Source organism: Medicago sativa, chromosome 5, assembly GCF_051527215.1.
Source record: "Medicago sativa cultivar Bolivia chromosome 5, Bolivia_mono, whole genome shotgun sequence".
Lineage (NCBI taxonomy): Eukaryota > Viridiplantae > Streptophyta > Magnoliopsida > Fabales > Fabaceae > Medicago > Medicago sativa.
Window position 1 is genome coordinate 43,270,883 of NC_140753.1, and position 17,659 is coordinate 43,288,541.

Sequence of the window (17,659 nt, forward strand, 5' to 3'; positions counted from 1 at the left end):
ATGGAATTCTATGGCTTTGATCTGAACACCAAGCTAGCGGCAGTCTACTACAAAGGTGGAACACCACCCCATCTGTTTAGGAGTCACGACGATGTCACCCTCTCCGGGCTGAAGGAGGAGCTGGATCAAATCAACTGTCAACTCAACCGTAGAGACACGAGGAGGGTGGTCGGTGTCGAATATCGATGTCCATTGTCCGACTCAGCTAGATCTCTTCGCTTCAGCCAGATGAAACTCACAAACGACGATGACGTGAGAACCATGTTCTCTGTCTTTGGTCAGCACAGCACTAAAGGACCGATCGAGTTGGACGCTTCGTTGGTTAGATCTGCTGAACAAATTCTGAAAAGTTTGCACCGGTCCAGGAACTACGAAGAGATCAGGGCTCTGCTAGAGGGGCCAGAGGTGGAAGAAGTTAGTTTAGATGATCTGTGATAATGTGCTATGTTTTAATTAATCGCATGTTTTATGTTGTTTTAATTGCGTGTTAGTTATGTGTTGTTGAATTAAGCTGTTGCATTATGTTTTGAATAATATACATATTATTTAAACTTTCAATATGTTTTAATTTACGTCAAAGATGTTCATTTAATCGATAAAATAACCAAAGATATGCTTTTCGGATTATGAAATCCTGATTCACCTATGGCGTAAGTGTGTTCCGGAAAATGAAATCCGGAATACCTCAGCATAGGATTCTTTTGTGTGATCCACATTGCACCAAGAGTTTATGTGGTCCACAACATCCAAGGACCTCTATAAATACACCCTCTCCGGTTTTGATCTTCAATACCAGCAAAACACACAAACACACCAAAGATAACCATGCAAATTTTTGTCATCAAGCTGAGGATCTTTCTCACGCTGTTTTAAATATATAGATCTCTATATAACGACATGATGAAGACCCTCAGCATGCTGTCAAAAATATATAGATAGTCCTTGATGCCTCCTTGATAGATAGATAACTCAAAAATATCAAGAGGTTTCTATGAGTTAGATCTTGCTGCCTGCCAGATGAATATGTCATTTGGCAAGGCAGAAGGATCTAACTCAAAGAAATCCTCTTGAAAACACCTTGTCTTTCTTCATTGTGTTGCAGATCTAACTCCAAAGAAGAGGTTCTTATGAACTCGATCATGTCGGCCTGCCGATCATAACATGTCAGTTGGCAGGCCGGCATGATCGAGTTCAAAAGCTCCTCTTCGAACAACTTCCCAAAAGATTCATCATTTATGTTATTATGGTTTTTTTAACTTTTTATTTGTCTTATGTTGCTTCTTTTTATGTTATGTACCATTGTTCTATTTTTTTTCCAAGTCATTCGCCAAGAAATGCTCGAAATAAAAGGGTCTGGTGCAGTTCGGACTATAAAATCTGAAACATCTACATGCAATCCAGATTTTATATTCCGGAACGCCTCAGTAATATTTTGGCCGGTGGTGTTTCACCAAAGGTTTGGCCGGTTAGTGAAGTTTTAACGCGTTTTTTTGGACGGTTTTGAATGAAAAACACGTTTTATTTGACTTTCAAATGACCTAGGACTTGTTTTAGGCTATGAAAAGGCTTGGATCTTCAACATTTTCATTCATTCTTCTTCACCTCCTTTCTTACATTTTCTTCAATTTTTTTTTAAGTTTTTTAGGTAGCTTTTAGGAGTGTTTGTGGTGTCATGGTCAATGTTGACCGCTCATACAATCCTTACAATTGCATTGCAGCTTATGCAGAGGTCGTATAACGGTCAACAAAGACCCTTGACATCAAAGAAAGGCACAAAATATTCATAGTGTATATTTTCGGGAACACTAACAATCTGGTCCAGAGTACGTAATCCGAACCAGGGGTATTTTTGTAATTTTTGCAAGGCGCGCGAGAAAGTAGCATGGTGGGAAAAGTAATAGTCAAAGTATTTCTTATGTCTTATTTGAGTTTTACACTTTCTTACAGAAATGATTATACTTCTTTCGTTTCATAATACTTGTCGTTTTTGAGCAGGGACGAACCAGAACAAGACATGGTGTGACAAGTGCCACACTAGTTCAGGTTCAATTTTTTTTTTTTAATTTCTTTTTGATCGGCTCATTGTATATTTTTACTCATATATTAATACGAGGACATATCTTATTTGTAATTTATACATGTGTTTATATTTTTACTCATATAATAAAACCTATTTATTTTTAATTTATACATGTGCTTATATTTTACCTTATATATTAATACAGGGACCGATTTTTTTTTTTTAAATTTATACACATGTCTATATTTTTATTCATATATCAAATACAAAGATTTTTTTTTTGTAATCTCCATGCAATTGCAACTTGCTTCCAAGGAATGTTCTTATAACAATTAGTAACGATATCATTTTAGTTCATTTTCAACAAATAGAAAATAGATTATTTTCTTTGTAATTTTGGTTGCTACAACTATTTTTAATATAACTTCTTATTAAATTTAATATTATTTAATTATTTGACAAAATTTTTTTGCCTCACTGGTATTGAAAGTCTAGATCCGCCCCTGCTTTTGAGGTAATTACAGAACCAAGAAATCAAATAAATTTTGTTAGTATTTTTTATGAAATTATGTGTTTTTTCTATAATACTCTTACCCATTTATTATTTTATTCTATTATTTCTCTCTCTCTCTCTACAATAAATATATAAGGGTATTATTGATAAACCAATAATTAATGTTGTATTGAAACTTGAAAGTGACAAGTAAAGTGAAACAATAAATAAGAGTATGTTAGTGGAAACAAGTAATAAATGTTGTATTGATATTGTAAAAGGGACAAATAATTTGACAAAAAAAAAATAAAATAGAGGACACTTATTGTGAGACGGAAGAAGTAAATATTAAATAGAAACAATACAAGATAGAACACCACAACACAAGAAATAAGAACAGAAAACAAATTTTAAAGGTATTGAATGATTTTTTGTTTTGTACGAAATTTGATGGTCAAAATGTTATTTTGATATTTTAAACAATTTGTACTTGACATAAAGAATTTTGTTGTGGTTTACTAGGAGACTGATATTTTAAACAATTTAATACTTATTTTTTGAAGCCTAGGACGGTCGTCCTTCTCATCCTACCTCAGGTACCTGTTAATGAGTTATTTGTCTTTTTACCATTTTAATTATCTAAATGTCATTTAAGAAGGCTTTGATCTCAAGTTATTTAATTGTCCTTTTCTCCTCACCGTCTGCGCACGTTTTTTTCTTCTGAAAAAGCTTCATGATTGCCCTAGACTTTTTTTATATAAAGATTTTTATTATGTATGTTGTTCTCTCTATAATTCTTTATGTTATTCTCTTTAGTTTCTCTCCAAATTTCCTTCAAAATATACACGTTGTAATCAAATCAAATTATATATTACATGACTCTTAAATCTTGTAGCCATCGTGTTTTTGCCGCGTTAATATTGTTTGGAATACAAAAAACTTCTAGTGGCATTTAGGGTGAGAAAGTGTAAAATTTTTCTATCATGGAAAAGTCGGTTTTAGTCATTAGATCAAAGAGGAACATTGATATTATCATACTCTTTCTACATTAGATTTTTTTTTTTTTTTCATTTTGTCTCAACCTTTCAACATTAAAAACAACCCATAACAAACTTTACTTCTTAAGCAAAAATCTGCATACCTTCTGTTAGTATCATAAAGCATAAACTCATGGGGTTTACCGTAATTTAGTATTTTTGCTTCTTCCATGGATCAGAAGCAAAAATCAAAGCCAAAATCAACATTCAATTCAAGCAACCCATGAATAGAAGCCATGTGATAGGGCCAAACCGCAAGTGCACGGCCTATCGAAGTAATAGTAGTAAGAAGAGTATCGTTCCGCTAGGGAGTTGTGAATTCAATTAACTTTTAGAGAATGATTAGAAGAGAGAAAAGTTTATAAAAAGGGGGTTTAATTGCTGAAAGTAAATAACAATAATATAAAAGAGCCTTGGGATCATTGGTCCATCATAACAACAAACCCTTCACTAGACAAGACTTAAACATCTAATTTCATGGTTTACACCTTAATTTCTAAAGACCGGTTCCCTTAGCCCCTCACCTTTCCGATGAAAGTCCGGTGAGAGTTTACTTCTAGCAACCAAGCCAATTTCGCTGACTTGATTACTAGAAGATGCATAGAGGATTGAAACTACTCTTGTCTCAATAATTGCAAAGACTATTTCACTGTTTTGCAATTATTGTCTAGATTCACTTGTTCCAACATCAAAACTCCGCTCTCGCTTTATGAATTGATGTTTGGGATGATGGATTAACGATTATCAAACCCTCCGCTTTCGCTTCCACAGTTTGATAATTTGTTAATCCACGTTAATGCGGTGAATCTAGATTAGAAATTAGGGTTACATAAAATTAGGGTTTAAGCTTGGTTTGTTTAGGATTACGTCATTAGACTTATCCAACAATCCCAAGACAAAGAAGAGTCTACTCACTAACGTTCATTGTAGACATAGGGGAAGAAGAGAGAAAGCAATAAAGTAAAAGAACAATAATATAAAAGTGAACTTTTATTCCAAGAACAAAAGATGAATATTTGTGATGGAGAGCTACTCTATTTATAGCTTTACAATTGACTTAAAATCTAAGCAACTACAAGGGCTATTCGGTAAAACTAAAACAGGGTAACTTGGGCCTCAAGCAAAAGCAGCAAAAGGCATCCTGAGAGGTGGCACGGCCGTGCCACATGTTGGCACGGGCCGTGCCAAGCTTCTGAATTGGGGGCTTTATATTTTTGTTCTGAATCTTTTGTATTTTCGTTCCAAATCAGCTCCAGACTCCTTTCTTTTGCTCCAAGACACCTTCCATCATATATTCGTTCCTAAAATATAAAATATGCAATTTGTAGTAAACTATCTTAAAAAGGAAATAATATTTAAATAAAATAAAATTAAATCTAATTAAAACGAAACTAAATAATGCATAAAAATAGACTAAATATAGACTCATCACCGTGGAATCAAAGCAAAATCTTGCTTCCTTGAAACAACCTCTCAACCATGAAATTAACATTTAAAACCATGAATCAGAACTTATTGAATTCGAATTAAACAAAATAAACATATCATCTTGAAGAAAGAAAAAAAAAATCAAAGCAAAACAATAAACAAGAGTTGAATCTTCCGACATGGAGAAACACCCTTTGAAGAACTAATTAAAACAAAAACTAATTAAAGAGAGTTAACTGGACAATCACCCTAAGAACGGGTGTCATATCCACTGCAGACACGCTTGGAACGGGTGTTATAATTGCTAATTCTTGCGTTGAATTTTCCGTTTATTTGTTTTTTTATGGGGCTTGGAAAGGTGTTTAGTAACGTCTGTTTCTCCGTCTTTCTTTGATGCCTCCTCTGTACCCTTATCATTTTCCTCATCCCATTGTTGTTGAAGCACATAATTGTCTTTCTGAACCACGGAGCTCTGCTCATGTAAATCGCTTGAGATATGAACATAAGTCGTCATTTCAAAGTCTCTTTGGGAGTCACCAAATTCTTGATTTTTCGCCTCATGAAAGTCTACTTGATCATTTTCTTGACTTCGTAAGGAAACCGAAGAAATATCTTCTCCATTACCTATTCCTGTAACCTTTGCAGATTCAGAGACATCATAAACTGATTTTTTTCATAACATCTTTCACTGCAAGGGTTTTCTCCACAATTGAATTCTTACTTGGTAGCGCATCTTCGATATTCTTTCCTTCTTGAATTTTATTATATACCATTAAGTGGTTATTAAGGCTAGTGCTCTCAATAATCTTATCTTTCTCAATACATTGATCCACTTTCTCTGTGTCTTCTACCCATAAATCCATAAATTCATACCCATTTTCATAGGCATTCATACATTCGTATGCATGTAATCATACCACTGATACACTTCTGTGCCTTCGAATCGAAGGTCTTTTGATAGCTGGATGCCCCAAGTGGATCGTGCCTGACCGGATGCGACCTTGAATTGCCCCTGTTCCGAGTCTTGGATTTGTAGATGCTTAAATTGGAGGTTCTTTGATAACAGTTATGCCCCAAGTGGATTGTGCCTGACCGGATGCAGTTACTTTGTCTCTTAATCCTTAACTTTTGCATAGATGGCCCTTTTCGGGTTTTCAATCTATCAGGATAATCATCATTTTTTTGTCTCTAATTTTTTCCAGGACTGCCCTTTCGGGTTTTCAGTCCACCGAGACGCTCATTTTTGCCTAAGCTGCCTTTTCAGGTTTGCGACTTATCGAGCTCATATTTTTGACAGAGTATTTCTTGACTGCACCGGCATTAATAGGATATGTGTGTTTGTCACTATCCGTAGTCACAAAATTCATTGAACATGGGCCTTCATAGTTAGGCGTCCACTTGTCCCTGGAGTCCGGTTGAAAAGATAGTACTTTTTTTGAGCACAGAGTCTCCTTTTTGAATTTCACGGGGACGAACCTTCTTGTTGGAAGTTTGTTTCAACCTCTTTTGATGTGGTTGTACAAGGTCGTTATGTATTAAAGTTCAATCAAGCTTGGACTTTAGCAAAACTCCTATTGACAGGGTCTTCGACCTCCACGGGAAACACGACCTCCATGTTGCATATTGGGGAAGGAGGGGGTGGGGGGTGGGGGGGGGGGGTTGCCCCTATTGAAATGTGTATTGAAGTATGATATCCATGCCAGGCAAACTGTAACATCTCATACCAGTCTTTGTAAATGACAGCCATCTTCTGGACCATCTTCTTGATTTTTGCAGCTTCGACGGCCAAGATGCCCCAGTATGTGAGAGATTTGATCAGGAGTCTCCTCATTCTCTTCTTCAGCTTCGGACACAAGGAACTCAAAGTTGGAAGAGAGTACACGATTAATGTGTTCAACGGGCTTATTAATGCATGATTTGATTTTTGATTTTGACAAGTACAAGTTATGATTATGCAGATATTTGAGAATGAAATTTATTTTTTGGTTTTTTGTATTACCATTTTTCCAGAAAAAGCACAAAATAAAAACAAAGTCGGGATAGAAACGACTTTTTATTAATGATGGAAAATACATGAAGCAAAAAGCCCTGCACAAATTCACTTTTGTCTCGGGCGGGACGAAAGGATTTTTTTGAAAAGCAGCAAACAACCAACAAACACATTATTTGAACAGATAAGTAGTAGAAAGAACATCAAAAACGACCCAATTGCAGCTGTCCACTCCATGTGTCACAATGTAGTCCGGCAGTGGGTTAACTTGCACATTCGAATTCAATCTTCAAAAAGCAAGATATTGGCTTCAATCAGCTTCTGGACTTCAATCTTCAAAGAGAAACAGTGCTCGATGTCATGCCCGGGTGCCCCTTGATGGAAGGCACAATAGAGGTCAGGTTGATACCAAACCGGCAACTCGTTAGGCACTCGAGGAGGCATTCTAGTTTGGACAAGGTTCTTCATTAGCAAGATGGGAAGCAGCTCCGCATATGTCATTGGGATTGGGTCAAACTGCATCCTTGGAGCCTGTTGTCGAGGCTGCTGTTGATGTTGGCGTTCGGGCCCTTGCTGGAACTGTGGCTGATTCTGCGAAGCTACCAGTGAAACCACCAGGGTGCTCAGTCTCTCTAACTTGTTCTGGAGTGTTGTTACCTATTCACAAATGCTTGTGGATTTCTTGTTCAAACTGATATGTTCACTCTTTTTGTTTGCACGAGTGTTGTAGGTGCGAGTTGGCTTTGGACGAGGACAGTCGGACCACTTTTGAAACGGGTTGACCTTTTATAGAAAAGAAAAATTTGTGAGACACGGACTTGAAACTATGAATGCATGATGAGGGATTATGCTAATGCAAAAATGGACACTTTTTCGACGGACTCGTCAAAGTGATTGTAAACATCATAAGGAACATTGTTTTGATTGATAATTTGAAATATTAAAAGCAGCTTCCTTAAGAAGCAAAGTCAAGGAAGAAGACCCCAACAAAGGATAAGGTCTAGTTAAGACTTTTGAAGATGTATTTCTTGGTGTTCCTTTTTACAAGGTTCATACCTCTGATGTTTATAAAAACTTATCTAAGTCCTTCGGTATTTAATGAGAAAAAGTTTATGAATGAATGCATGTATGCATGATTTATGCTACACAAAGGGTGAGAACATGGTGAGGTTTAGGTCCATAATGATGGAGTCAAAGGTGAACACGCCATTTGGTAAGGACTATGGTTTCATTTGCACTTGTAATAAGGGTTCTACCAAGTTCCCAAATTGCAACCCCCTTGTGAATATATTGGTGTATAGGAATGCTCCTAGTCCAACAACATTCATAAGGTAGTCTAGTTTGAGTGTAGTATCGTGTATCAACTAAAGTAAAGAATGCTCTTGGTTTAGCCACTGTAACACCCTATTTCTAATAAGCGGTAAAACACACGAATATACAAACATATTCTAGAAAATAGATGCTAGGTCTCCGAATAAACCACAATACATACATGCATAAAGATCATGTTACACAACATAGCAGCAGAACAGACATATAACTCACATAAACATCTCCAGATCTCAACAAAATACAATTGTATTCTCCAAATCTCAAATAACAAATAACATCTCAACTCCAAAATACATGGTCCAAAAATAAAAACCAACATGCAAGAACTATCCTAGATCAGAGCCCTAATCTAGACACTTGCATGAAAAAGAGGAACTCCACTCCTAGGCATCAACAAGCAAACAACTAAGCATCCTGCACGCCGTCTACCCGTTCATACAGAAAGGTAGGCGGTCCACCACAGACCACTGAGGGTTAGCATTACATCATCATAATCTATAAAAGATTTAAACAAGAACATTGGAAATGAAAGATATATTCAAGAATACAGAATAACAAATCATACATGTATTCACAAGTATTCATGATTCTCATACCATTCAAAACCATTCCATATCATCAGTCCAAGTTCATATCAACAAGTGTATCATACATGTATCACATATACATAACCATCCCTCCTAGAACACTAGCATCACATGATTATTACTATCCCCCGTCACTTACATTTCAAGCTATCACATTATAGCATAGCATGCATATTCCACCTCTAATCAAGTCATCAATAAAAGCTCATCATTTATCAACATCAATCAATGAAAACATTACTCACTTCATTACTCATCTATCATGCTTATCTCAACAAGTACAATTCATCATATCGAAGTTATAAGCAAGCCATCATCATTATCAAAGAACATCACTACATCATATATATATATATATATATACATATACAAATATCACCTCATCATCATTATTAAAATAATCAACATCAATTGATTCACCAAGTGTATAAGCACAAACAATTAAGACATGCAATTAGAGCATAATACATTTATTCACAACCATCCACAAAATTCACCAATGTACATATACATCCATCCACACCATCACAACATTCACCAAATTTCACCAATACACAAATTCACCAAGTCATATATTCAATTATGACACAACTCATCAATTATTCAAATGCATGCAATGTTCTAAACTCTTCTCTAGATGCATGTGGTACCAAAACACCTCAAGGTCGTCACCTTCGATGCAACAAAAACATCGTACTCACCTCAATTGGATATAAAATCCGCCACCATCAGTCTTGGATATAAAATCCACCACCATCAGTCATGAACGCATGAACATATAACTCAACTACAAATGCATATGTTCACACAAACAATAATCACCTCACCATCACCAATACTTGTATATATGCAATCATCAACAATTCACCACCAATTTAACATATATACAATCACCAACAACATCAAAAATCATACAACATGAAGTTGTCACATAATTACACCACCAACAATCAACATTTAACATGTTCAACAAACAACATAACATAAACATGTTCATCACCATTCAATTAGTATATATGCATCGACAACAATTCACCACCACTTGACATATATACAATCACCAACAACATCCACAATTCAATCAACATATAGTTTTCACATATATACATCATCAATCATCTCCACATAAATCAACATATAGTTGCCACAATTCCACATAATTCCTTACAATCCAAATAAAGGAACAAATACAACATATGATCACAAACATCATATTCATCACTCAATAACCATTCATACACCATTTCATAGTCATATTAATATATTCATAAAGGGTTCATAAGCAATTGGCTCTCAAAAATCATCTTTAGTCAAGTTCGTCTCTCAAAATCACAACAATTAAATTAATTGAACATTTAAGTCAAAACCAAGTAAACAAGTTCCAATGCCTCAACTAAGCATACCTCTAGACCACATATGAGTGTAGTAGAGGATACCTTGGCGTTTCACCGGCCAAATACGACGAATTCTTGAAAAAACTCAAAGTTCGTCTCATTTTATGACTTTCCCAAAATTTTCCATTTTCAAAGAAAAACAAGTTCAAACTTGATGAAACCAATCACAATCTTTTTTAGAAATCATATAAACATTATACAACTCTAATCCCACTGCAATTTCCGAAAAAAACGAGTTTTCGAAAAAAATCGACGTTTAGACCGTTTTTATAAAAGTTAGACGATTTTCACAAATCCAAGTCCAAACCAATTCAAATCATGTTTCAGTAGGATTATAGGTATAAACAGAGGTTAATTAAGTCCAAAGAAACATTTTAGAAGTATCGGATTGGTCCCCAAATGCACGAAACGAAAAATCAAAAGTGGCTAAACCTGTGCAGGTTCGCTTAAACGAAGGCACAGTTCGCTTGAGCGAACTCAAGTCAGAACCTACATGCTGGTTCGCTTACGCGTTCGCTTAGAGTTCGCTTAAGCGAAACATCACAGTTCTGCAGCAAAAATATTACGGGTTCCAACCCTTTTCACCCCAAAATCCAATTTTCAATCCCCCAATTCACCAAAACAAGTTCCAGAAAGTGTTTATAGGTCAATATAAGTTCAATGCACTTAAACACATACAAGTTTTGGAATTAAAGCATCAACATAACAAAATTCACCAAATAATCATCACTTCTTCAACTTTCAACAGCAATACAAAATCTCTTCATCAATTCATCAATCTTGATACCCAAAGCACCAATTCAACAACAACATATTCCAAATCAATAACAACAACCAATGAACACAAATTCATGCATAATTCAACACCACAACATCAATTCTTATCAAACTTGCTCAAGAACACAAAGCACCAACAACTATGCAATTAAACATGTTAATTCACATACTAACATACAATCATCTTGTAAATCATGTTCTCAAACATAACAACAACAATCATGCATGAATTTACAACAATTAGATTCAATTTATCAATTTCACAAAAATGGGTAAAGAGAAAAAGTTATGAATTATGGTTGAAATCTAACCCTCTTACCTCTAACACCAAGATTCTCTAACCCAAGCCTCAATTTTGCTCCTAGATGTTGAATCCCCTCTTTGCCTTCTAACCCTTGTTGTTGTTGTTGCCTCTAGTCTCTATCTCTTCTCTTCCCAAATGAAATGAAATGAATAATGTTTGTAAAACCTAGTGTTACCAACAACTAGAGTTTATATACTAGCTCTACTCAATTGGGCTTATCTCTTAAACCTTAATGGGCCTAACCCATTTCTATTCTAACACCCAAAATGTCACTACTCACTTAATGGTAAATTATAACACTAACGATCACTTAATGGTAATTAAAATAATTACTACACCCTCTCTAGTAACTTGGTAAAATAACACTCCTACTAAACATTAAAAATAATCCTCATCCAAAATTACAAAATTACCCCTACTCTCAAAATGACCAAAATGCCCCTAAGTCCAAAATGACTAAAATACGCTTCTACACCGAATTCTACAATTCCCAACCAAAAATACACACAGAGGCAAATAATCACATAAGAGCACATATATCACACATAAATAAATAATAAAATAAAAACTAGCGAAAATCGGGCTGTTACAACTCTCCCCCACTAAAAAGAATTTTCGCCCTCAAAACTTAGAACTCAGAACTCAACCTCAACTTAGTTCCCAAAGCATCTTGCAAACTCTCCCAAAACTTAGAAGTAAACCTCGGATCCCGATCCGATACAATACTAGAAGGAACACCATGCAATCTAACAATCTGCTCAATGTAGATCTCAGCCAACTTCGCCACAGACATACCGGTCTTAATAGGAACAAAATGTGCCGACTTCGTCAACCGATCAACAATCACCCAAATAGAATCAAAACCCTTAACAGTCTTTGGCAATGCTCAAACAAAGTCCATAGAAATACTATCCCACTTCCACTCTGGCACAAACAACGGTTGCATCAAACCTGACGGCTTCTGATGTTCAATCTTAGACTTCTGACACACCAAACAAGCATACATAAACTCTGCAACATCCTTCTTCATTCCAGGCCACCAAAACAACCTCTTCAAATCCTGATACATCTTAGTCGCTCCTGGATGAATACTCAAACTACTCATGTGACCCTCTTCCAAAATCTGTCTCTTAAGCTCAAGAACATTTGGCACACAAACACGATCACGAAACATCAAAACACCGTTCTCTTCCAACCTGAAATCCCCACCTTTACCTTGGTTAACCAACACCACACGATCAACAAGTTCCAAATCTTCCTTCTGACCATTCTTGATCTCCTCCAGAATATTACTTGTCAGCTTCAACATTACCAACCTCACACCATCCGGTGTCAACTCACTAACCAAACTCAAATCCCGAAACTGCTCAATCAACTCCAACTCTTTCACCATCAAAGCAGACATATGCAACAACTTCCTACTTAAAGCATCAGCAACAACATTGGCCTTTCCAGGATGATAGCTCAACTGGAAGTCGAAATCCTTAAGATACTTCAACCATCTTCTCTGCCTCATATTCAACTCCTTCTGGTCAAACAAGTACTTCAAACTCTTGTGATCACTGAACACCTCAAACTTAGAACCATACAGATAATGCCTCCAAATCTTCAGCACATACACAACGGCCGCTAATTCCAAATCATGAGTCGGATAGTTCTTCTCATGCACTTTCATCTGCCTTGAAGCATAAGCCACAACTTGACGATTCTGCATAAGCACAGCACCAAGACCCATCTTAGAAGCATCACAATACACAACAAACGATTCCTTCGAATTCGGTAAAATCAACACTAGAGCTGACGTCAACCTCTTCTTCAACTCTTGGAAACTTTTCTCACACTTAGCATCCCAAACATAAGCTTGTCCTTTCCGAGTCAACTGCGTCAATGGCAACACCAACATAGAGAATCCCTCAATGAACCTCCGATAATAACCTACCAAACCAAGAAAGCTTCTAACTTCAAAAACAGACTTAGGTGATTCCCACTGTAACACTGCATCAACCTTCGACGGATCCACGACGATACCACCTTTAGAAACCACATGACCAAGGAAACTCACTTCCCGCAACCAGAACTCACACTTTGACAACTTAGCAAACAACTTCTTCTCCTTCAAGACTCCCAACACAATCCTCAAATGCTCAGCATGCTCTTCCTCAGACTTCGAATACACCAAAATATCATCTATAAACACCACCACAAAACGATCCAGAAAAGGATGAAATATTCTATTCATGTATTCCATGAAAACACCTGGTGCATTAGATACTCCAAATGGCATCACAGAATACTCATAGTGTCCATACCTCGTTCTGAACGCAGTTTTGGATATATCTTCCGCCTTTACTCTAATCTGATGATATCCTGACCTTAAATCAATCTTGCTAAACACTTCTGCACCAACCAACTGATCCATCAAATCATCAATCCTCGGAAGCGGATACCGATTCTTGATTGTCACCTTGTTCAACTGCCGAGAATCCACACACAACCTCATGCTTCCATCTTTCTTCTTAACCAACAACACAGGAGCTCCCCACTGCGAAACACTTGGCCTGATAAACTGTTTCTCAAGCAACTCTTCCAACTGCTTCTTCAACTCACCCAACTCTAATGCAGACATCCGATATGGCGCAATCGAAATAGGACTCGTTCCAGGCACCAAATCAATTGCAAACTCAACTTCCTTCTCCGGCGGTAATTCGGTAATGTCGTCCGGAAAAACTTCTGGAAACTCTTGCACTACCGGCAATTCACCAACTCCTTTCTCACTACTCTCCTTCAAGGAAGCAAACATCATGAACACACTAGCTTCACCGTCCAAAGACTTCTTCACTTGCTCCGCGGTCAAGAACCTCCCACCTTCCTCAACTATCGGCTTAGAAAACATTACACTCTTGGTCAAACAATTAATGTTAACACCAAAAGTCAACATCCAATCCATACCAAAAATAACGTCCATATGCTTCAACGTAAAACACACAAGATCCAACTTAAAATCAACAGGAACCTTAACACAAACCACAACCAACTGAGCCTCCGCAGCCAAAGATACATTCCCTTGCCAGACCCAACGAACCTGAAACAACCTGCTACTCCCCCACTACGCTCAAACCCACCTAAAAGAACGAAACAACACAACAAGTACCGACAGTACTTCCGTACATGTCGCATACAAACAGGAAAATCAACGGGTTTTGGTCTGGACAAGACCGACCACGGCTCTGATACCAACTTGTAACACCCTATTTCTAATAAGCGGTAAAACGCGCGAATATACAAACATATTCTTGAAAATAGATGCTACGTCTCCAAATAAACCACAATACATACATGCATAAAGATCATGTTACACAACATAGCAGCGGAACAGACATATAACTCACATAAACATCTCCAGATCTCAACAAAATACAATTTTATTCTCCAAATCTCAAATAACAAATAACATCTCAACTCCAAAATACATGGTCCAAAAATAAAAACCAACATGCAAGAACTATCCTAGATCAGAGCCCTAATCTAGACACTTACATGAAAAAGAGGAACTCCACTCCTAGGCATCAACAAGCAAACAACTAAGCATCCTGCACGCCGTTTACCCGTCCATACAGAAAGGTAGGCGGTCCACCACAGACCACTGAGGGTTAGCATTACATCATCATAATCCATAAAAGATTTAAACAAGAACATTGGAAATGAAAGATATATTCAAGAATACAGAATAACAAATCATACATGTATTCACAAGTGTTCATGATTTTCATACCATTCAAAACCATTCCATATCATCATTCCAAGTTCATATCAACAAGTGTATCATACGCGTATCACATATACATAACCCTCTCTCCTAGAACACTAGCATCACATGATTATTACTATCCCCCGTCACTTACATTTCAAGCTATCACATTATAGCATAGCATGCATATTCCACCTCTAATCAAGTCATCAATAAAAGCTCATCATTTATCAACATCAATCAATGAAAACATTACTCACTTCATTACTCATCTATCATGCTTATCTCAACAAGTACAATTCATCATATCGAAGTTATAAGCAAGCCATCATCATTATCAAAGAACATCACTACATCATATATGTATATATACATATACAAATATCACCTCATCATTATTATTAAAATAACCAACATCAATTGATTCACCAAGTGTATAAGCACAAACAATTAAGACATGCAATTAGAGCATAATACATTTATTCACAACCATCCACAAAATTCACCAATGTACATATACATCCATCCACACCATCACAACATTCACCAAATTTCACCAATACACAAATTCACCAAGTCATATATTCAATTATGACACAACTCATCAATTATTTAAATGCATGCAATGTTCTAGACTCTTCTCTAGATGCATGTGGTACCAAAACACCTCAAGGTAGTCACCTTCGATGCAACAAAAACATCGTACTCACCTCAATTGGATATAAAATCCGCCACCATCAGTCTTGGATATAAAATCCACCACCATCAGTCATGAACGCATGAACATATGACTTAACTACAAATGCATATGTTCACCCAAACAATAATCATCTCACCATCACCAATACTTGTATATATGCAATCATCAACAATTCACCACCAATTTAACATATATACAATCACCAACAACATCAAAAATCACACAACATGAAGTTGTCACATAATTACACCACCAACAATCAACATTTAACATGTTCAACAAACAACATAACATAAACATGTTCATCACCATTCAATTAGTATATATGCATCGACAACAATTCACCACCATTTGACATATATACAATCACCAACAACATCCACAATTCAATCAACATATAGTTTTCACATATATACATCATCAATCATCTCCACATAAATCAACATATAGTTGCCACAATTCCACATAATTCCTTACAATCCAAATAAAGGAACAAATACAACATATGATCACAAACATCATATTCATCACTCAATAACCATTCATACACCATTTCATAGTCATATTAATCTATTCATAAAGGGTTCATAAGCAATTGGCTCTCAAAAATCATCTTTAGTCAAGTTCGTCTCTCAAAATCACAACAATTAAATTAATTGAACATTTAAGTCAAAACCAAGTAAACAAGTTCCAATTGTTGAGATAATATCCATAAATCCCTATTTTTAGTTTTAAAGATGAAAAAATACATTTAGACTTTATTTTATAAATGGAATGTGATATTATTGTATTTAACATTTGTCTATGAGTATTTTTAGTTGCAGGAACATATTCTCAAAGGATTGCAAATTATCTGCTCGCTAAAAATATTTGTGTCTCATACATAACAAGAAATAAAAAGATAGAATGCAATTGATAAATTTTGGACAATCAAGCCTAAACATGAAGGGACACGTTGGCATATCTCAATACACAAGAGGTTTTGGTATTGGTATGTTATGTCTCCTAAACCACTCTCTATCCAATCAATTGACATATTGCAAAGTACAAACAAAATACTTCTTTTTGGTGAAAAGGGTCAAAGCAAAAGGTTGATAGCTTGCAAAATAGATATTTATCTTTGGCTTAAATATGCCAACCGTCCCTGTAATTTGGGCGAGTTTTGATTTTCGTCCCTGTAAAAAAAAAAAATTTAAATACATCCCTGTAAATTTTTTTTTGTTTTATAAAGGTCCCTGGCCCCACTTTTTTGCTGACCAAGCATGGCTTTGGCCACGTGGCAGTTGCTGACTGTGCAACTTTTGCCATGTGGCGCTGACGTGGCATGCCACATAATTAAATATATTTTTTAATTTTTAAAATTCTGTTTTAAATTAAAAAAATCTGAAAATAAATTAAAAAATCATAAAAAAATTAAAAAAATCTGAAAAAAATGGGAAAAAAACGGAAAATAAAATTACCGATTTTTATTTAAAATTTTTTTTTTTCAAAATTCTAAAATTCTTTTAAAAATCATAAAAAAAATATGAAAATTAAATTTTCGATTTTTAATTAAAAAATACGTTTTTTTTCAAAATTCTGAATTTTTTTTTTAAATTTTAAAAATCTGAAAATAAATTTAAAAATCATATTCTGATTTTTTAATATTACGATTTTTAAAAATCATATTTTGAAAATTCTTTTTCGAAATTAATATTACGATTTTTAAAAAATCAGATTTTTTAAATATTTTTCGAAATTATATATTCTGATTTTAAAAAATTATATAATTTTCCATTTTTTTTCATATTTCCAAAAAATTATATTTTTTAAAATTATATAATCGGAAATTTTTTTTGAAATTATTATT

At 35.4% G+C, this 17,659-nt stretch overlaps 1 protein-coding gene across 1 annotated transcript; it reads left to right on the plus strand.

Moving 5' to 3' along the window:
• Positions 1 to 435, plus strand: LOC146922280 (uncharacterized). Its single transcript, XM_085711510.1, has one exon. It carries the CDS (start codon positions 1 to 3, stop codon positions 433 to 435), a length of 435 nt encoding a protein of 144 aa, XP_085567636.1.
• Positions 436 to 17,659: the final 17,224 nt, after the last annotated feature.

Coding starts and splice junctions, on each gene's coding strand:
- LOC146922280 (XM_085711510.1), top strand. CDS start 1: ATGGAATTCTATGGCTTTGATCTGAACACCAAGCTAGCGGCAGTCTAC.